Source organism: Ranitomeya imitator, chromosome 10, assembly GCF_032444005.1.
Source record: "Ranitomeya imitator isolate aRanImi1 chromosome 10, aRanImi1.pri, whole genome shotgun sequence".
In the NCBI taxonomy this organism is placed as follows: domain Eukaryota; kingdom Metazoa; phylum Chordata; class Amphibia; order Anura; family Dendrobatidae; genus Ranitomeya; species Ranitomeya imitator.
The window spans coordinates 47,704,091-47,726,227 of record NC_091291.1 but is presented as its reverse complement, the minus strand read 5'-3'; the positions used below and the strand labels follow the sequence as shown (position 1 = coordinate 47,726,227).

General features: G+C 44.3%; 1 protein-coding gene across 1 annotated transcript in view; it reads left to right on the top strand.

Annotated features, from left to right (window-relative positions):
- Positions 1–2,718: 2,718 nt before the first annotated feature.
- The window catches only part of LOC138651418 (beta-2-glycoprotein 1-like), a 66,609-nt gene continuing 47,190 nt past the window's right edge, over positions 2,719–22,137 (top strand). Inside the window, exon 1 of the mRNA XM_069741601.1 lies at positions 2,719–2,866. Within this exon, the coding sequence (XP_069597702.1) occupies positions 2,788–2,866 (79 nt within the window). The 5' untranslated portion in view covers positions 2,719–2,787. The remainder of the gene's footprint in view (positions 2,867–22,137) is intronic.

Sequence of the window (22,137 nt, the reverse complement as noted above, 5' to 3'; positions counted from 1 at the left end):
ATACCCCATACGTGGGGGTAAACTACTGTTTAGGCGTATGGCAGAGCTCGGAAGGGAAGGAGCGCCCTTTGACTTTTCAATGCAAAATTGACTGGAATTGAGATGGGATGCCATGATGCGTTTGAAAAGCCCCTGATGTGCCTAAACATTGAAACCCTCCACAAGTGACACCATTTTGGAAAGTAGACCCCGAAGGAACTTATCTAGATGTGTGGTGAGCACTGTGACTAACCAAGTGCTTCACAGAAGTTTATAATGCAGAGCCATAAAAATAAAAATCTTATTTTTTCACAAAAATGATCTTTTTTGCCCCAATTTATTTATTTTCCCAAGGGTAAGAGAGGAAATTGGACCCCAAAAGTTGTTGTGTAATTTGTCCTGAGTATGCTGATACCCCATATGTGGAGGTAAACCACTGTTTGGGCGCATGGCAGAACTTGGAATGGAAGGAACACGGTTTGATTTTTCAATGCAAAATTTACAGGAATTGAGGTAGGACACCATGTTGCGCATGGAGAGCCACTGATGTGCCTAAACATTGAAACCCCCCACAAGTGACAACATTTTGGAAAGTAGACCCCCTAAGGAACTTATCTAGATGTCTGGTGAGCACGTTGACTCACCAAGTGCTTCACAGAAGTTTATAATGCAGAGCTGTAAAAATAAAAAATCATATTTTTTCACAAAAATGATCTTTTTTGCCCATAATTTTTTATTTTCCCAAGGGTAAGAAAGGAAATTGTACCTTAAAAGTTGTTGTGCAATTTGTCCGGAGTACGTCGATACCCCATATGTGGGGGTAAACCACTGTTTGGGCACATGGCAGAGCTCGGAAGGGAAGGAGCGCCGTTTGACTTTTCAATGCAAAATTGACAGGAATTGAGATGGGACACCATGTTGCGTTTGGAGAGCCCCTGATGTGCCTAAACATTGAAACCCTCCACAAGTGACATTATTTTGGAAAGTAGACCCACTAAGGAACTTATCTAGATGTGTGGTGAGCACTTTGACCCACCAAGTGCTTCACAGAAGTTTATAAGATATAGCGGTAAAAATAAAAAATAATATTTTTTTCACAAAAATGAAATTTTTGCCCCAAATTTTTTATTTTCCCAAGGGTAACAGAAGAAATTGTACCCCAAAAGTTGTTGTGCAAATTGTTCTGAGTACACTGATACCCCATATGTGGGGGTAAACCACTGTTTGGGCGCATGGCAGAGCTCGGAAGGGAAGGAGCGCAGTTTGACTTTTCAATGCAAAATTGACTGAAAATGAGATGGGACACCATGTTGCGTTTGGAGAGCCCCTGATGTGCCTAAACATTGAAACCCCCACAAGTGACACCATTTTGGAACGTAGACCCCCTAAGGAACTTATCTAGATGTGTTGTGAGAGCTTTGAACCCCCAAGTGTTTCACTACACTACAATGCAGAGCCTTGAAAATAAAAATTCTTTTTTCTTTCCACAAAAATTATTTTTTAGCCCCCAGTTTTGTATTTTCCCAAGGGTAACAGGAGAAATTGGACCCCAAAAGTTGTTGTCCAATTTGTCTTGAGTACACTGATACCCTATATGTGGGGGGAACCACCGTTTGGGCGCATGGCAGAGCTCGGAAGGAAAAGAGCGCTATTTGGAATGCAAACTTAGATGGATTGGTGTGCAGGCGTCAAGTTGCATTGGCAGAGCCATGTTTGCATGAGGTCAGGGTTGGCTGAAATAAGCCCCTAGAATACCGGCACCTCCGGTGAGGAGTTTTGTGTGTTTGGTTTCAGGTCTTGGCTGAAATAAGCCCCTAGAATACCGGCACCTCCGGTGAGGAGTTGTTTGTGTGCTTTGCTGACTGCATGACCACAGTTTTGCTGTGTTTGGTAGCTGTGTTCCTCTGTGAGGTTAACAGGGCACAGCATTTCCCTATCCTAGCGATTCTGTGATGTAACAGAGTTCGCTAATACCGCCATATAGCGCTGCCATTTGCTAGCAGCAGGTTCCTCTCCTGCACGGTGGACCCCGGGTTGCAAACGCACCTATTATTGCATATATTTATACTCGGTGCGTTCCGCCAACCCTAACATACTGTATATCTAATGTCTTTCTATCATCTACCTATATCTTTATATATGATTGCTTTATTATTTTTTGGCATCTAGATTTAAGTTTACATAGTGTATTATAGTATGTACAGTATATGATGTAAAAAATTATGTTAAAAAAGTGTTGCATACGGATTTCATACGTATATCATACAGATCGCATACAGATCCAAGCTAAGAAAATAATGCTCACACTCGCATGACAAAAAGATAAACCATACAGATTCCACTCGTCCAACATTTCTGGATGAGAATAGGACAGATTGTTTATACGTTAGTGTGCGCGAACCGTAAATGTGTTGTTTGTGATGAGAAAACCCTTCTGAAGTGAATATGTCACCAGGGCTTGAGTCCATGATGTAGGGGCAGAGATCTGAGTTCCTGATTTGGAAATATAAAATCCCATAGAATCCTACATTGCTGACATTGATAAATACAGTTTCTATTATGTTATATTTACTTTTTTTCCCAGCCGGCATGAGACTGTTAGTTGTTTCTTTGTTCTTAAACTATCAGCGTGGGAGAGGTCAGTGACCAAATCAGAAGGATGAGCCCACAGTCAACATGGCCTTTAGCACAGATTTTGTTATTTTTCGTACTAGTAACTGGTTGATCAGTAACATTTCTAATTTGTAAAGAAGGTGCAGAGTAGAAAAGTAGGAACCAGTGAAGAGCGACAACATTTGGATACTGACAATGCTAAAAATGGCTTGGAAAATATATTTCCTAATGGTCTTCATCCCGATCGCCGTCCATTGTGACTTTGGAGATAAAGGTATAGTATTGTTAGCTACTCATTAATACCAGTATTTGCTGATTTCTGCTTATGGGTCATTTTTTCATCTTCTGTAGTAGATTTGTCCTATGTTTTGGTATCTGGTAAATATTGTAGATCTCAGTTATTCCATCCCAAAGTTATAGGCTTTCAAGTTTACCTCTCTAAATATCCGTCATAAAATTGACTTGTGACTATAAATGCTAGATTATGACAACATTGAGATTTAATAAACAAATGAAAGTAATATTTAAATTAAAATGTTCCATGTCCCAATTCTATGCACTTTGTCAGACGCCACCAGAGATTGTGAAATGTAGGATAATATCCTCTCCAGGCGCTATAATGGCGGCCATTAATAGGTGTCAATTGTGGACATCTTGGTTCGTTACTAGAACTCCCATTTCTGATCCAAATCCTTTGCCCCCATCATGCAGCCATTATGCAGAATTATAAGATGAGATGAATGCATATTCTAAAAGCAGAAACAGATTTATAATAATTTATAATAATTATATAATTATATTATACTTTCCCACCTTTATCCTTATCCTAAAATATTTATTACTTTGCACATGAGCACACTGATTAATGACACTTTATTATAGTTAAATATAACAAGTTTATTGACTAAGAAAACTATGCATAAATCACGACAAATCAGTAGAATATTAGCACATGTCAAATATATAAGAATCAATATCAAGTCTATATACTAAATTATACACAATTGCAATGCATTTCAGTCATTGACTATGATGTGTCCTTTCCACCTTGTTCTGATGGAATGTGCTTGTGTATTTTCACATATGGAAAGATGTAATTTGTCATCGTTGTATTCTGGCATCACATCTTCTTGACAGTTTCACCACTGCCCTGGGGCGCAAAGAAGCCTATCTAGCTGTGGACACAGCAAATATAAACCTCATACTCTGGAAAAATGTCCATATGAATATATATATACAGTGAAGAGCAAAATGGTAACAATGTTTTGAACTTTGGGTTTCAGGTTCCATATCTCTCCATCCACCTATGGCTTTGAACAAGAAACTATCATGATTTTGTGGACAATCATCTTGGCTATCTCATACCTAAATGTGACTTGCAACTATTTAGCATATGATTAGTTATGCAGATTTTTGTCATGTTACTGATTTGCTGCTGGTGGTGGAAAAATATTTTTCTTCCTGAATACTACAAAATACAACCTGTTCTCACATTCCCTACTAGCTCAATGTATGACTAGGTTGATTCCCAAGTGAAAGGTCATTGGTTCTAATCAAGGAACAGCCTTGAAGACAATTGACAGCATCATACGCTTATCGATAGAGGTCTCTTGGCCAAAAAAATTGCTAAACTGCATCATGTGAGTGCCATGACAGTTGGAAGAATTCAAAAATCAAGTCTATCCATTCATTCAGAAGCCAAAAGGTGGACATCCAGGCAAGATATCGGTGTCAACACATTGGCTCATTCCAAGGTCTATCAGTTCTGGAGTGACAAACACGGCAGTGGAGGTGGCTCGTATGCTTCTTATTAGTGAGATCACAGACCTCGATACAAGCATGGTGCGACGCACATTACACAAGTCTGGAATGGTGACCAGAAAAAAGGTGAAGAAGCCTCAACTTGTATATTGTCATAAAAAGCGTTGGATCGAGTTTGCAAACAAGTACAAAAAGTGGACAGTAGAAGATTGTAAGCAGATGATTTGGATGAAAGTCGGTAGACTCTGCTCTGATAGGTGCAAATGAGTATGGAAGAAACAAGGGGAAAAAGGGCTAATGGATTGAGAAATTGAAGAAAATGTCAAGTTCGCTTGAGAAACCCTGTTTCCCTGCTTGAGATATGGGACTGTTTTACAGCCAAATGCATTGGATACTTGACCAAGGTCAATGGTGGTCTCAATGCTGGGTTATATGTGAGTATCATACAAGATGAGTTACTTCATACACTCAAGTACTATGGCAAGGATGATATAGTGTTCCAGCGGGACAACAAGAAGCAAACATCGAGATTGTCAAAGAAATGGTTGTAGTAGAAGTGCTGGAATGGCCCCCACAGTCTCCAGAACTCAACCCAATCAAACACTTATGGGTAGAATTGAAGAAAAAACTGTACATACCCAAGTGAGTCGACTGCTATACACCAACTTTCGGAAAGTGTAGAAAAGACCTAAGATCAAATTTCAGCCAACACATGTTTGAATCTGACAGAGAGCATGCCCAGAAGGATCCAGGCAGTGTTGAAATCCAAACGCGGATTTACAAATTACTAACAGAATAATAAAAATGTAAATCTTTAGCAACAAAACATAACAATGCAGTGACATGACAAGAATTATATATAACTAATCATATGCCAAATAGTTTCAAGTCACATTTATGTATGAGATATCCAAGATGATTGTCTATAAAATGATGATAGTCTCAAGTTCAAAGCAGTAGTTGATGGTGAGATATGGAGACTGAAAGTCAAGAGTTCAAAACATTGTTACCCTTTTGCTCTTTACTGTATATATATAGTGACAGGGTCATTGGCATGGAATAGGAGGGGAGATATGTGTCACGAAGATTGCTTTCTGCTGTGATCCAGAAACACACAAGTTTCTCTTATGCATGCTAGGTGCTGAAGGAGTTAATCAGCCATATTATGGGATGGGTGTTTAGGTTAGTAGGTAAGAGACGGGTGGGATGCCTACTTACCATATCTCCACCTCAAGGATGTGGCTGGGATGTTAAATGTACAGCCACTGTTTTTTTTTCTTGATGTTGTGGTTTGGAGAGGAGAGACTCCAGACGTGGCTCCAGGTGGAGCTGAAGACACATGGTGGTCTGAGCAGGCGAACCCCTCAGACATATGGACTTTACTATATGTTATCTTTTTGTGTTGTTATGCCAAAAAGGCCACGTTTACTTTGCTGAACCCTGCTATGGTTTATGATGTTCCATAATAAACCAAAAGATGATTTACCACAAGAAGCATTCCTGTGTCTACCTTTGGAACCATTGGAACTATGGAACCCCTCACAATATATAGATATATATATATATATATACGGATTTTGAAGGGAAATATATATATATATATATATATTTCCCTTCAAAATCCGTATCTTCTTATCCAGGTATTGGATGGTTGTGTTGTTGGCACTATGTCCGTGCAAATGAACACCTCATACCTGTATAATCTGACCACTCTTCCTCTTGGGGCAAATGTAAGCATGTCACTGGAAATCCCTAAGGTGTGGTTGACGTGCAAAAACTACTTACAGGTGGGGTGAAAAGTTGACAGCAAGGACATGAGGGTAATTACCTATATACATGTAGCAAATATCAATGTATATACATTTTAAATCTATATAGAGATACTGAGTTTCTTGGTTAAAGAAATGAAGAAAAGTAAACATCAAGACAATTTCTGACTACATCTATTAGGAAACAGCTATTCCACCAAAAGAGTGAGCAGTTTGCTCACTCTTCAGCCTGTCGTATGAACGTTCATTTCCAGATTATCGGCCCATTTACAATGAGCCTATCAAATGGCCTGTGTCCAGGTCAAAATTAGCCAGTTTTTGCTCTTTTTTTATTTCCACTGCTACCCTGAATATTTATTTTTTTTGTTTTTGTGTAAGTCTGCTATGAGGTTAAGTCACTTCACTTGGACAAGCCGTGAGGCAGAGAAGTCAAAGAGTCTGCGGGCAAGGGAGAGTATGTCATAAAAAGAGGGGAGATACAAAGGTGTAGTCAGGTCATTGTCTGGGGTCAGAATTCCAAGGTCAAAGTGCATCAAGGCAAAAGGGGTAATACAAACAGTCAAAATGCAAATCCAATATCCGACAACAAAGATCAGAATATCAGAGTACAGAGTACGCAGCACAAAGCAAACATACCACTGAGTTGAAAGCTAAGGCAGGCAATTGTCCCAGCATATCCAGACAGCTTAATTGCCAAGAATTTATCCTGAAAGGGCATCAACTGGAGGATTTTGAGCAGGAGTGGCCTAATTGGGATGCAAAGAAATCCCATTCCCAAACTGACAGTCTAGTATGTCCCTTCAATCTATAGGATGACCGAGTGGTCACTCACTACATCCCTAGGACACAGTGAGCAGCAAGATTGTGATAGTACCACCTCTTCTAGATGGGCCACCGGACCCCCAGGTTTCCAGTAAATTTCAAACGAGAGGCCCTGACCAACCAATCAGCTTTCACATCTCGAGCTAGGACCAAGGATCTCTCCTCGACTCCATATCCCCTCCAGTGGATGAGGTATTGCAGAGAATTTCAAACCCCTTGAGAATCCACGATCCTCTGAACCTCATAATCCAAGCCATCGACCGAAACCGGAGAAGGTGGGGATGAGGGAGGTACTACGAAAGGGACAAACTCCTTTAATAGGGATCTATAGAAAACATTAGGGATCCGAAGAGACTGAGGAAGGTTCAATCTAAAAGTCACAGGATTGACTACTTCCAGGGTCTCATGAGGATCAAAGAATGTAGTACCAAACTTCGCCAACTGCACTTTAAGTTAAGCAGATCTTATCACCTACCCTTAAGACAAGACCCACCTACCGTTTTCTATCAGCCTTACATTTTTGGAGAATCTAAGTGTTCTTTTGAACCTCCTTCCAGACATTCCCAAGTTTCTGTATGGCAACGTTCATCCCAGACATTCAGAACTAGTCCTAGAAAATTCTCCAAAATGGGGATGACAACCATAGTTACAGATAAATGGCAAGGTTTTAATAGACTGATTGACTTGACTTTTAAAGGCGAACTCAGCGAGAGGTTAGAATGAGGACCAGTCCTCCTGCTGAGCTGCAGAAAAGCACCTTAAAATTTGTTCCAGACTGATTTATCATCTCTGTCTGACCATTGGCTTCATGTTGATAGGAAGAGGAAAATCACAAGTCAGTCTCCAGTTTACTACAAAATGTTCTCCAGAATTTAGAGACATATTGCGCTCCCCTATCATAGACAATGTTAGGAGTGATCACAGGCAACCTTAAAATATGAGAAATAACCAACATGGAAATTGTAATCCTAACAAACGAAGCAAATGAGCTTGTTTGCTGATTGAGGTTATGGAGGAGAAACTGAATCCAGGGAGATAATTTGTCAGCTTTCACATTCTTGGACCCTGGCATGAATGTGATAGAGAAATTAAACCTAGAGAAAAACAGGGATCATCTGACCTGTCTGGGGGTTAATTGTTTAGCTGATTCAATGTGAATTAGATTCCTATGTTCAGTGACCACGGTAACTTGATGAACTGCCCCTTGATGAACTGCCCCAGACCTCTGAAGCATCCACCTGCACAATGAAAGGCTCTTGGAGATCGGGATGAATGAGAAAAGGAGCAGACATGAAACACTGTTAATCTTTCAAAAGCCCTAATAGCATCTGGGGACAAAAACCTTGAGATCTGCCCCCTTACGATTAAGGTCAGTAAGAGGTTTAGCAACCTGAGAAAAATCCTTAGGGAGGACTGCACTTTCCCAGGGTCCATCTTAAACCATTCTGCTAACAAAATTAACCCCAGATGTGAAATTTCTTGAACAGAAAACACATTTTCTCTAATTTAGCAAGCAAAGAGCCGTGAGTAAACTTTTGTAAAACTACAAGGACATGCTTCTGGTGAGAGTCCAAATCGGGCGAGAAAATTAGAATATTATCCAGGTAAATGACAACAAATCTTCCAATGCAATTAGAAAAAATACCATTCATAAAATTTTGAAATAAAGGAGGTGCACTGAGTATCCCAATTATGCCCTCAGATGTTAAAAACACCATTTTCCACTTATCATTCTTCCGGATGCGGAACAAATTGTAAGGTCCCTTAAAGTCAAGTTTAGACAACCATTTAGCCTCCATTAGCTAATTATATACTACTAGATGGTGGCCCGATTCTAACGCATCGGGTATTCTAGAATATGCATGTCCACGTAGTATATTGCACAGCCCACGTAGTATATTGCGTAGTCACGTACTATATTGCCCAGCTACAGAGTATATTGCCCAGCCACGTAGTATATTGCCCAGCCACATAGTATATTTCCCAGTCACGTAGTATATTGCCCAGTCACGTAGTATATTGCCCAGTCACGTAGTATATTGCCCAGCTACATAGTATATTGCCCAGCCACGTAGTATATTGCCCAGCCACATAGTATATTGCCCAGTCATGTAGTATATTGCCCAGCTACATAGTATATTGCCCAGCCACGTAGTATATTGCCCAGCCACATAGTATATTTCCCAGTCACGTAGTATATTGCCCAGTCACGTAGTATATTGCCCAGTCACGTAGTATATTGCCCAGCTACATAGTATATTGCCCAGCCACGTAGTATATTGCCAAGACACATAGTATATTTCCCAGTCACGTAGTATATTGCCCAGTCACGTAGTATATTGCCCAGCCACATAGTATATTGCCCAGCCACGTAGTATATTGCCCAGCCACATAGTATATTGCCCAGCCACGTAGTATATTGCCCAGCCACATAGTATATTGCCCAGTCATGTAGTATATTGCCCAGCTACATAGTATATTGCAGAGCGACGTAGTATACAGCACAGAGCCACATAGTATACAGCACAGACAATTATATACTACTAGATGGTGGCCCGATTCTAACGCATCGGGTATTCTAGAATATGCATGTCCACGTAGTATATTGCACAGCCCACGTAGTATATTGCCCAGTCATGTAGTATATTGCACAGCCCACGTAGTATATTGCGTAGTCACGTAGTATATTGCCCAGCTACATAGTATATTGCCCAGCCACGTAGTATATTGCCCAGCCACATAGTATATTTCCCAGTCACGTAGTATATTGCCCAGTCACGTAGTATATTGCCCAGTCACGTAGTATATTGCCCAGCTACATAGTATATTGCCCAGCCACGTAGTATATTGCCCAGCCACATAGTATATTGCCCAGTCATGTAGTATATTGCCCAGCTACATAGTATATTGCCCAGCCACGTAGTATATTGCCAAGACACATAGTATATTTCCCAGTCACGTAGTATATTGCCCACTCACGTAGTATATTGCCCAGCCACATAGTATATTGCCCAGTCATGTAGTATATTGCCCAGCTACATAGTATATTGCCCAGCTACGTAGTATATTGCCAAGACACATAGTATATTTCCCAGTCACGTAGTATATTGCCCAGTCACGTAGTATATTGCCCAGCCACATAGTATATTGCCCAGCCACGTAGTATATTGCCCAGCTACATAGTATATTGCCCAGCCACGTAGTATATTGCCAAGACACATAGTATATTTCCCAGTCACGTAGTATATTGCCCAGTCACGTAGTATATTGCCCAGCCACGTAGTATATTGCCCAGTCATGTAGTATATTGCCCAGCTACATAGTATATTGCCCAGCCACGTAGTATATTGCCAAGACACATAGTATATTTCCCAGTCACGTAGTATATTGCCCAGTCACGTAGTATATTGCCAGCCACATAGTATATTGCCCAGCCACGTAGTATATTGCCCAGCCACATAGTATATTGCCCAGTCATGTAGTATATTGCCCAGCTACATAGTATATTGCAGAGCGACGTAGTATACAGCACAGACAATTATATACTACTAGATGGTGGCCCGATTCTAACGCATCGGGTATTCTAGAATATGCATGTCCACGTAGTATATTGCACAGCCCACGTAGTATATTGCCCAGTCATGTAGTATATTGCACAGCCCACGTAGTATATTGCGTAGTCACGTAGTATATTGCCCAGCTACATAGTATATTGCCCAGCCACGTAGTATATTGCCCAGCCACGTAGTATATTGCCCAGACACATAGTATATTTCCCAGTCACGTAGTATATTGCCCAGCTATGTAGTATATTGCCCAGTCACGTAGTATATTGCCCAGTCACGTAGTATATTGTCCAGTCACGTAGTATATTGTCCAGTCACGTAGTATACAGCAGAGAGCCAACTAGTATATTGCCCAGCCAAATAGTATATTTCCCAGCGACGTAGTATACAGCACAGAGCCATGTAGTATACAGCACAGAGCCACGTAGTATATTGCCCAGTCACATGGTATATAACACTGCCCACACAGTATATAACAGTGGCCACATAATATATAGCACAGCCCACGCAGTATATAGCACAGCCCACGGAGTATACAGCACTGTGAGCACCATATCCCTGTTAAAAAAATAATTAAAATAAAAAATAGTTATATACTCACCCCTGGGATCCACCGAAGCTCCGGCGATATGCGCACGGCTGCCGCCATCTTCCGTTCCCAGGATGCATTGCGAAATTACCCAGATGACTTAGCGGTCTCGCGAGACCGCTAAGTCTTCTGGGTAATTTTGCAATGCATCGCTGGGAACGGAAGATGGCGGCAGGCGCGAGCGGATCGTCGGACACAGGGTGAGTATAGCAGGTTTTTTTTTATTATTATTTTTAACATTGCCTTTTTTTACTATTGATGCCGCATAGGCAGCATCAATAGTAAAAAGTTGGGGACACACAGGGTTAATAGCAGCGGTAATGGAGTGCGTTACCCGTGGCATAACGTGGTCCGTTACCGCCGGCATTAACCCTGTGTGAGCGGTGACTGGAGGGGAGTATGCGGGCGCCGGGCACTGACTGCGGGGAGTAAGGAGCGGCCATTTTCTCCGGACTGTGCCCGTTGCTGATTGGTCGTGGCTGTTTTGCCGTGACCAATCAGCAACTTGGATTTCCATGACAGACAGAGACCTTAACCAATGAACATCCGTGACAGACAGACAGACAGAAAGACAGACAGATGGAAGTGACCCCTAGACAATTATATAGTAGATAGGTCGGAGATGAGTCGAAGTGGATATGCATTCTTAACCGTTATTTTGTTCAGTTCTCAAAAATTGAGGCAAGGACGGAGACCCCCATCTTTTTTTCTTACAAAGAAAAATCCAGCAGCTACAGGGGAGGAGGCAGGACAGATATAACTCTATCGTAAACTTTCGTTAACATAGTCTTTCATGGCGGTTCATTCAGGCTTAAATAAATTGTAAAGGCGAGACCTCCTCGACAATCACCAAGACTGGGGTATTCTCACGGCGACGTACATGCCTGATGACGAGTTAGGCAATTTTTGATAAAATATCCAGCGAGACAGAGACCAAGATGGTGCCAACGTTTTCTTTCCACAGCATGAGCAGTCAACATAGGTTAAAAAAAACTACAGTGCATCAATAATTTACAAACAGTGCTCTAAAAATGGTAACTACATTGCAAAGCTAAGGGCATCTTTAGGTTGTCTAAATACCTTAGATGGGTGTGCCTGAAAAATACAGCCATTGTTATAAAAATTATTGACGTGACTCATGAGGCCTACCTTAGTTGAAGTGGACAAACTGCCTTGAGGTGGACCTAAAACATTGGTGATTCCATATTATCAGGGCTCAGTTTCAAGGGGTTGGTAAAAAGCGATAGTTCAGGCATTTAATATTTAAGAAATATCTTTTAGATTGGTCATCAATACCAAAACAGCACCACCCCACCGATCATCTGTTATTATCTTTGGTGGCGTCCAGATGTAAAAATTGTACAGACCTGTAGAGCACACACTTGTACAATCTTTATCATCTGCCCTGACGTGCCTGCAGCGCCCCAGAGATCTGGTCGTTGCAGTATGACGCTCTGCCGCTAAGGGGAGTGATGGTACGTCTGATGGCACTAAAGGAGTTCTGACCAGGTATCACAAACACACATGACACTTCACACTCCGGCCACCAGGGGGAGTGGTTCTATCTAGTAGGCCACTCTTCACACTCTGGTAAAACTGGGGGTGGGACAGGAAGTTGGACAGAAAGAGCCCAGGAGAGTTCGGGAGAGGACCTGTCAGGGGTGGGATTCTGACAGCGGTCTAGAAAGAGAACAGATCGTTACGGAGCCGCGCCTGCACTACTTGCAGCGGTATTCTAAGAAAGGACACAAAGCGAAGTTGATTGTGGAGAAGTGAGAAGTGGGATCATCGTGTAAAGGAGATAGAGCCAGTAGGAGTCGTGTCGTGAGACCGAGGCAACATCCTTCTGAGGCGCATAGCGGTGGCCTGAGCACCGAGAAAGACTTTACGCATTACTTCAACACGGCAAGACAGTTAATTATAGGTTGGCTGTCTCTCCTAAATCACCTAAGCAGACAGAGGAGGCTACTGTGGGAGAGGGGCGTCTCTAGGGTCCCAGAATAACTCCAGGCCTACCAGTCATATGGGTGCGTCCTAACCATATCATCTGGGGGACGAAGAGAGAAAGAACAACGAGCACAGACACAACAGTTGTGAGGACTATCCCGTGGTGCTCAGCAGGGAAGGACTACAACACACAGGCGCTAGTGGGTAGGCACTGATTTCCACCTGCAAAGGAAACTCTGGATGTGCCTTCGGACCGGCCGGTCTCAGACAGCCCTGTTAGCAGTGCTCTGGATTGCGGATCCCAAAGCCTTCAGTAAAGAGGTAAAGAGACTGCAACCCTGTGTCTGGGGGCGCTCCATGCCCATCAGCTTCTAATGGAGAGAGTACAGGGCTGTACTGTCCACTTCCATTCAATGGTGTATAGACGGCTGCTACTGAAGTTAGTTATAGTTGACGGTGGGAGTTCCAGGTGTCGGATCTCCACCAATCTCATATTGATGACCTACACTAAGAAATGGACATCGAATTAGACAACCCATTTAAAAGATTGAGAGTCTACCTTTCCCACAAGGAATTCCCAGGCTGCTTCGCCCAGAGTAGTATCTTTTAGCAATAACTGGATTAAACAGTAGGTCAGACAGTCACAGATGAGGACAGGCAGAGATCAGTCACTCTCAGTCACCCTCAGACGAGAGGCAGAGGTCGGGACAGGCACCAGCCGATATGACGTGGTCAGAAACAAGTTAATTTAAAGCCAAGTGATGCAAGGAAAAGGCACATAGTATAGGAACGAAAAGGACCTTACTATTACTAAAGAGCTGAACAATGTGGTCCGCATATTCAAAAAGGTTATGACGATTTGGGCATTGACTAAAGGACAAATGATTGGGCGCTGAGGCTTCAAGAAGCTGGTGCCATCATTAGCAGAGGATCCAAAAGGAAGACACTGGTGGTAAACAGGAGGCCAGGCACAGAAGATCCAAACCAAAGAGTAGCCACAAACAGGTCACCTTGACAGGAAAACACCAGAGGAGAGCGGGCACTGAGCGACAAATATGGTTTCACCTAGTGATAACATGATCAGAGATTAGAGACTTCATGAAATGTATTTAAGGGGAACATGTAATTATAAAATGACATACTGTTTAAATCACGTTTTTATGTTTTATTATATGTTTTAAAATTATTATCAACTTTTTTTACACTCAATCCGCTCCACACATGTTCAGTTAGGAATAAGTGACACGGCGCCTATATCAGACCATAATCCAGGGCATGTCCAGTGTAGATTGAAATTGCAGTGGTGACCGGATCCCACACTTGCGTGAAAGTTTATCATCCCTAATGCGTTACCCACGGGTTTTGATGAATTAAAAAGTAACCTTCATTTATTTATTTATTTTTCATTAATCAATAGTACACATAAAAATAAGAAACTTTTGTATCTCCTTTGCTTCTTTCTTTTTACTGGACTGATCTTTCATGTTCAAAATTCTCAATTTGCAGGTAAAATCTCTCTTCAGTAAATACAGATTTTCCCATTTCTGAAATAGGAGATGATAGTTGGTGCTCATAAGGTTCTATGGAGAAGGAAGTGGGCAGGAGGAGGGAGGAGCTGTAACTGATGTTTCAGCAGAACTTGCAGCAGAATGCCTGTGACTTCCTCTAGGAAGTTCTCGTGAAATGTCAGTTAAGGTACCATCACACTAAGCGACGCTGCAGCGATACCGACAACGATCCGGATCGCTGCAGCATCGCTGTTTGGTCGCTGGAGAGCTGTCACACAGACCGCTCTCCGGCGACCAACGATGCCGGTAACCAGGGTAAGCATCGGGTAACTAAGCGCAGGGCCGCGCTTAGTAGCCCGATGTTTACCCTGGTTACCATCGTTAAAGTAAAAAAAACAAACGCTACATACTTACCTACCGCTGTCTGTCCTCGGCGCTGTGCTTCTCTGCTCTGGCTGTGAGCGCCGGGCAGCCGGAAAGCAGAGCGGTGACGTCACCGCTCTGCTTTCCGGCCGCTGTGCTCACAGTGAGTGCAGAGAAGCACAGCGCCGGGGACAGACAGCGGTAGGTAAGTATGTAGCGTTTGTTTTTTTTACTTTAACGATGGTAACCAGGGTAAACATCGGGCTACTAAGCGCGGCCCTGCGCTTAGTTACCCGATGTTTACCCTGGTTACCAGCGAAGACATCGCTGAATCGGTGTCACACACACCGATTCAGCGATGTCTGCGGGGAGTCCAGCGACGAAACAAAGTTCTGGACTTTCTTCCCCGACCAGCGACAGCACAGCAGGGGCCTGATCGCTGCTGCCTGTCACACTGGACGATATCGCTAGCCAGGACGCTGCAACGTCACGGATCACTAGCGATATCGTCTAGTGTGACGGTACCTTTACACTTTAAACACTTCAGGTTATCTTCTGATGATTCATTCCCTTTAATAACCCTTACAGTTCTAGATAATTACCCCCTCTCCACACACCTTCTAAAAAAATTACAGTACATTACATCAAATACAGGTCCTTCTCAAAAAATTAGCATATAGTGTTAAATTTCATTATTTACCATAATGTAATGATTACAATTAAACTTTCATATATTATAGATTCATTATCCACCAACTGAAATTTGTCAGGTCTTTTATTGTTTTAATACTGATGATTTTGGCATACAACTCCTGATAACCCAAAAAACCTGTCTCAATAAATTAGCATATTTCACCCATCCAATCAAATAAAAGTGTTTTTTAATAACAAACAAAAAAAACAACAAATAATAATGTTCAGTTATGCACTCAATACTTGGTCGGGAATCCTTTGGCAGAAATGACTGCTTCAATGCGGCGTGGCATGGAGGCAATCAGCCTGTGACACTGCTGAGATGTTATGGAGGCCCAGGATGCTTCAATAGCGGCCTTAAGCTCATCCAGAGTGTTGGGTCTTGCGTCTCTCAACTTTCTCTTCACAATATCCCACAGATTCTCTATGGGGTTCAGGTCAGGAGAGTTGGCAGGCCAATTGAGCACAGTAATACCATGGTCAGTAAACCATTTACCAGTGGTTTTGGCACTGTGAGCAGGTGCCAGGTCGTGCTGAAAAATGAAATCTTCATCTCCATAAAGCATTTCAGCCGATGGAAGCATGAAGTGCTCCAAAATCTCCTGATAGCTAGCTGCATTGACCCTGCCCTTGATGAAACACAGTGGACCAACACCAGCAGCTGACATGGCACCCCACACCATCACTGACTGTGGGTACTTGACACTGGACTTCAGGCATTTTGGCATTTCCTTCTCCCCAGTCTTCCTCCAGACTCTGGCACCTTGATTTCCGAATGACATGCAAAATTTGCTTTCATCAGAAAAAAGTACTTGGGACCACTTAGCAACAGTCCAGTGCTGCTTCTCTGTAGCTCAAAAGTGGCTTTACCTGGGGAATGCGGCACCTGTAGCCCATTTCCTGCACACGCCTGTGCACGGTGGCTCTGGATGTTTCCACACCAGACTCAGTCCACTGCTTCCTCAGGTTCCCCAAGGTCTGGAATCGGTCCTTCTCCACAATCTTCCTCAGGGTCCGGTCTCCTCTTCTCGTTGTACAGCGTTTTCTGCCACATTGTTTCCTTCCAACAGACTTACCATTGAGGTGCCTTGATACAGCACTCTGGGAACAGCCTATTTGTTCAGAAATTTCTTTCTGGGTCTTACCCTCTTGCTTGAGGGTGTCAATGATGGCCTTCTTGACATCTGTCAGGTCGCTAGTCTTACCCATGATGGGGGTTTTGAGTAATGAACCAGGCAGGGAGTTTATAAAAGCCTCAGGTATCTTTTGCATGTGTTTAGAGTTAATTAGTTGATTCAGAAGATTAGGGTAATAGGTCGTTTAGAGAACCTTTTCTTGATATGCTAATATATTGAGACAGGTTTTTTGGGTTATCAGGAGTTGTATGCCAAAATCATCAGTATTAAAACAATAAAAGACCTGACAAATTTCAGTTGGTGGATAATGAATCTGTAATATATGAAAGTTTAATTGTAATCATTACATTATAATAAATAATGAAATTTAACACTATATGCTAATTTTTTGAGAAGGACCTGTATACCTTGACTATCTTCCCCCCATTTTCTGCATCATGGATATTACTTGTCGTTAGCCTATCTTTTTAACCACCAATTTTTTTTTATTTATTTTTTATTATTAGACTGTGGATTAGAGCTTATTTTTCAGAAATAAATAGTTCCGGCTCCAACTAGATTCCTTTCTTCATGTGACCTATTTCAAGGATCCCAAGCAGTATTTGATAGTCTGTATACAAAATCAACCTCCGGAGGCTTCATCAGCAATATGAGCAAAGTAATTATACTAAACACCAGCGAGTTACAACATTGTATTCTGCTGCTAACAGCCCCCGAACATTCCAATTACAGCCAATATCCCAGCAAATCTCTATAGGGCACTTTGTAGTAAAAGCTGCCATTTATGATCCCATAATTTCCAGTGTTAACCCACTGAGAGCTACTTCATAGTACTGGAATAATATTAACTTAATAACTAGAGTTGATATCAATATAGCTGACCTAATTAAAAAAGAAAATGTGAACAAGTATATTCTTTTTATACTTAGTCAGGGAATATTTTGCATCATACTTACCGTATGTTACTTACTTATTATAATTGTCATAGCTGTTTTCACTCTTACCCAGAGTCAGATAGCCAGATCACCAGTGAGGCCAAATTGTGGAATTACACCCTTAATCGACAAGCGCGCTTGGAGAAAAAGGAAGCTGCACAGATGTTGTGAGCAAAATCACTTTATCTGATCTAGTGGAGCAAGAGGCAGTATTTTATACCATTTACAACAAAGGAAACTCAATGTAATTCATGTAGCCCCCCTCCTCCGTTACCCCAGGTCATGCTGACCTTATTTCCCACATACCCAGCACATGCTGTGGCTGACTATTGAGAACATATATGATAAGAAGTGTAGTCTCCTTGACTAGACTACTGCATCATGATTAAACACATTCTAGCAATTAAAGGCAAAAGGCAAATTAAAGGCAAAACATTAACCCTTCTATATCAATTTCCCCTTTTGTAAATGGTATAACCTCTGCCACAGGGTCAGCTGATGTCCACAAAGGAGCTACTGTCTAACAGGTCTAGTACCCATAAGGGGGCTTTCTACCTGCTTCGCCCATCCACCCTCAGTGTGGACACTCACTTCCCCAGTCAGCAGTGGTTATCTCGGGTCTATGATACACTATGGAAGGCTCAGCCTTAAATTCCTTCCTTACACATACACTATTCAATAAACAAAACAATAAAATTTGCATGCAAGTCTGTAAAATACAAAAAAAAACATCCTGCTAGTCCACTAAACCAATTGGCAGAATTTAAAAAGGAGTCTCTGTACTGTATTAGTCTCATTAAGAACCTCAAGGAACCAAGAAAATCTGAGTCCAAGTCTCCTTGTGTATGCAGTGTGGTGTTAAAACCTTCCTTCGCTCCAGGGGTAAGGCTAAGTACAGCATAGTCCTTGCAGATACAGGGGCTGTGTGTACAGATCCATCAGTCTTTTGGTTTTTGCCCTTCCACGTCCTTTATAAGAAGAGCATGATGCAGAGGGGGGGCTGTATGGGGCGCAGCTAAAAGGAGGCCCCCACATGACTGCGTTGCCATGGGAGCAGTGCAGTAGGTTTTCTTTTAAAAAATAAAGGTGTTATTGAGTAAAGGAGCCCGGGGATTGGAAGAGTAGGATTTGGGGTGGGGATTTATGCAAAAAGGGAGGTTGGGGCTTGGGAAAGTGCGGGAAAAGGGGAGATCAGTTACCTTAGACGGGCGAAGTGAGTGGACCTGCTGCCACATCCCTCTCACCATGTCTTCTGTGGACAGCCTGGTAGCTCAGCTTCATCGGGAGGCCAGTTCCAGGAGGGCCGGATGGCTGGAGGAGTAGCTCACAGGGCTGCTCGGAGGCAGTGGGAGCCAGGACAGCGGGAGCCGGGGCAGCAGAACCAGGCGGTCTAGGCCGCCAGACAGGCTGTCCCCCGACACTACACCGTGCGGCAGGCGCAGGCCGCGGAGCCCCTCCAGGGACCCTGCGGAGGTTGGGGGACGCGGCCGATCCACCTTGCCCGCCCCCTCCCCCGGCAGGAATCCACCTGGCGGCCCTGCCGGCGCGAGGCGGCGCGGTGCTGGGCGAGCGGTGCAGACGCGGCAGGACGCCGGCGCTGCACAGGATGTCAGGGTCGCACTTCCGGTGCGGCCTAGCAGAGGGCGCGGCGGCGCCGCAGCACCGATAGCAGCAGCTTCTACCCGCCGGGGAGCACCTCCCGTGGTGGCGGCAACACGAGCAGGGGGACGGGGAAGGAGCCCAGCGGCGGCGGCAGCATCCACCAGGCAGGAGCCGGGGAGTATCGCGGCGGGCGCAATTGCGGCGGTTGCACCCGGATCCCATCCCCCCAGTGCGCCTGGCTCTGCGACAGGACGGCAGAGCAGACTATCGGGCAGGACAGCGGCGGCATCACGGCAAGGAGCGGGTCGCGGTCGGGCCGCAGGAGCGGCGTCCAGAGGAGACAGTCCAGCGGCTGGAGGCAGAGGAATCACGGAGCCGGACAGATCCAGATCCAGCAGGAGGTCGAGGGACCGGTCGCCTTCGCCAGTCTCGGTCCCCCCTGGTGACGTGGAGGCCAGGGGCGCGGGCCTGGGGCAGATGAGCGGCAGCGATGATTCCGGGAACGAACATCGCGACGAAATGGACCAGCAGGATTCAGGAAGCACGGCTGGTGGGGTCACAGCACCTGCGCAGCCACGTGAGTACATGTCCAGTCTTTCCCCAGTGCCGGGTGTTTCGGGTGTGGTGGAGCGGGGTGGGGGCTGTAATGAGGTCCCGGGGGTCAGAGAACTTCTAGCGGGTATGTCGCAGATTTTGCGTAGATTGGATGGGGGCGGGGGTAGCTCAGTTGCTAACAGTGTGGGATCGTCGCCCGCTGGTGCCTGGGTGTCAGTTGCCGGGGGCGTAGCAGGGGGTTCGAACGAGATTGCGAGCTCGGGTAGCGGGACACCTGTTTCTGTGGCGGGGGTGTCAGTGTCGGTACAAACGGAAACGGGAAAAGGTGATACCGTTAAGTTAGACGACAGGGCAAAAGGCGAGGTATATGTGTGTTTTGAGGGTCCGCTGGGGGCCCATTTGAAGAAAGAAGTCAAGGAAAAGATTTGGAAAGATGAATGCGTAGAGATTTTCTCTCTCCTTCCTTTAGAAAAATTTAACTTGGATAAAGGAAAGAAAGACGACAGCAAAAAGGAAGAGGAAGAAAAGAGGCGTTGGCGTCTTATTCCTCAGACGTTCGTTAACTGGCAGCAGGCCTTTGCCATTCTAGCGAGTGTTATAGGGGAGAAATTCCCCGAGAATTGCTCGGGCCTGTTTTGTTATTTGGATGCTATTGGTGAGGCGCATCGTACCTACGGGGGCCAGGCTTGGCTGAGATACGATGAACAGTTCAGGCAGCGAAAAGCAGTGAGGCCGGAGATAAGGTGGGACCAAAAAGACATCGGGTTGTGGCTGAAGGTGATGGCTCCGGTGCGTTATGGGCAGTCCTTTCAGGGGGGAGGGGGGGGTAGCAGTCAGCAGTCAGGACAAAGTGGAGGACACGGGTCTCAGGGTTCAAAGGAAAAATCTGGGACATGCTGGCAGTTTAATGAGGGCCAGTGCAAGTATGGCACCACTTGTAAATTTAAACACGTGTGCTCCCATTGCAACGGCGCCTCTCACGGAGTCGCTAAGTGTTTCAAGAAATCACGTGGTAAGCCATCAGTGGGTGGCGGTCAAGGGGGTGACTCCGGTGAGGGTTCAAAAGATGGCCCCCTATCTAAGTAGATACCCGGATGTTAAAAAGGCGGAGGTTATTAGGGACGGTTTTCTTGAGGGGTTTAAGATCCCTCACCCGATGCATGTTGTTCCTTTTTCTACAAAAAATTTGAGATCAGCTGGCTTGCATGCGGAGGTGGTTTCGGCTAAATTGGCAAAAGAGGTTGAGCTGGGAAGAATGGCGGGGCCTTTTAGTTCGTTGCCCATGGCGGGTGTAATTGTTTCCCCGCTTGGGGTGGTGCCCAAGAAGGAGCCGAACAAGTTCCGGCTAATTCAGCATCTTTCATATCCCAAAGGATCCTCGGTTAATGACGGGATTGCGGAGGAGTTGTGCTCCGTTGTTTACACATCGTTTGATGCGGCTGTTCGGTGGGTGCGAATGTACGGGCCTGGAGCATTGCTGGCAAAAACGGACATCGAGTCGGCATTTAGGCTCTTGCCGGTGCACCCGCAGAGCATTCCTTTGTTAGGTTGTTGGTGGGAGGGTGGTTTTTACTTGGATAGGTGTTTGCCTATGGGATGTTCTATTTCCTGTGCATTGTTTGAGACTTTCAGTACCTTTTTAGAGTGGGTAGTGAGAGATGTATCGGCCGTTCCTTCTGTCATTCACTATTTGGATGATTTTTTGTTTGTTGGTCCACCGGATTCAGCAGTGTGCTGTCATTTACTTGGGACCATGGAATGGGTGGCCGGACAGTTTGGTGTTCCTTTGGCACAGGGAAAAACGGAGGGCCCCTGCACGGTCTTGAGTTTCTTAGGGATTCTCATTGATTCTGAGAAAATGGAGTGTAGGTTGCCTGATGATAAGTTGGAGTTGCTTAAGCGAGAGGTGAGTCGGATTGGAAAATTGCGGAAGACTTCATTGAAGGAGTTGCAGTCGCTGCTGGGCCGCCTGAATTTTGCTTGTCGTATTATGCCAATGGGCAGGATATTTTGCCGCAGATTGTCCAGGGCGACGGCTGGAGTTCGGTCGGCTCATCATTTTATTCGTTTGGGTAGAGAGCATAAGGAGGACCTTCTTGTTTGGCAACGTTTTTTGGAAGGCTATAATGGCAGGTCGCTTATTCAGCAGGAGGATCTGAATGCTTTTGATTGCGAGATCTACACAGACGCAGCAGGTGGAGTTGGTTATGGGGCCTACTGTGGAGGAAAATGGAGCGTTGGGGTGTGGCCAGAGGATTGGCGAAAGAAGGGGCTCACCAAGAATTTGGCATTGTTGGAG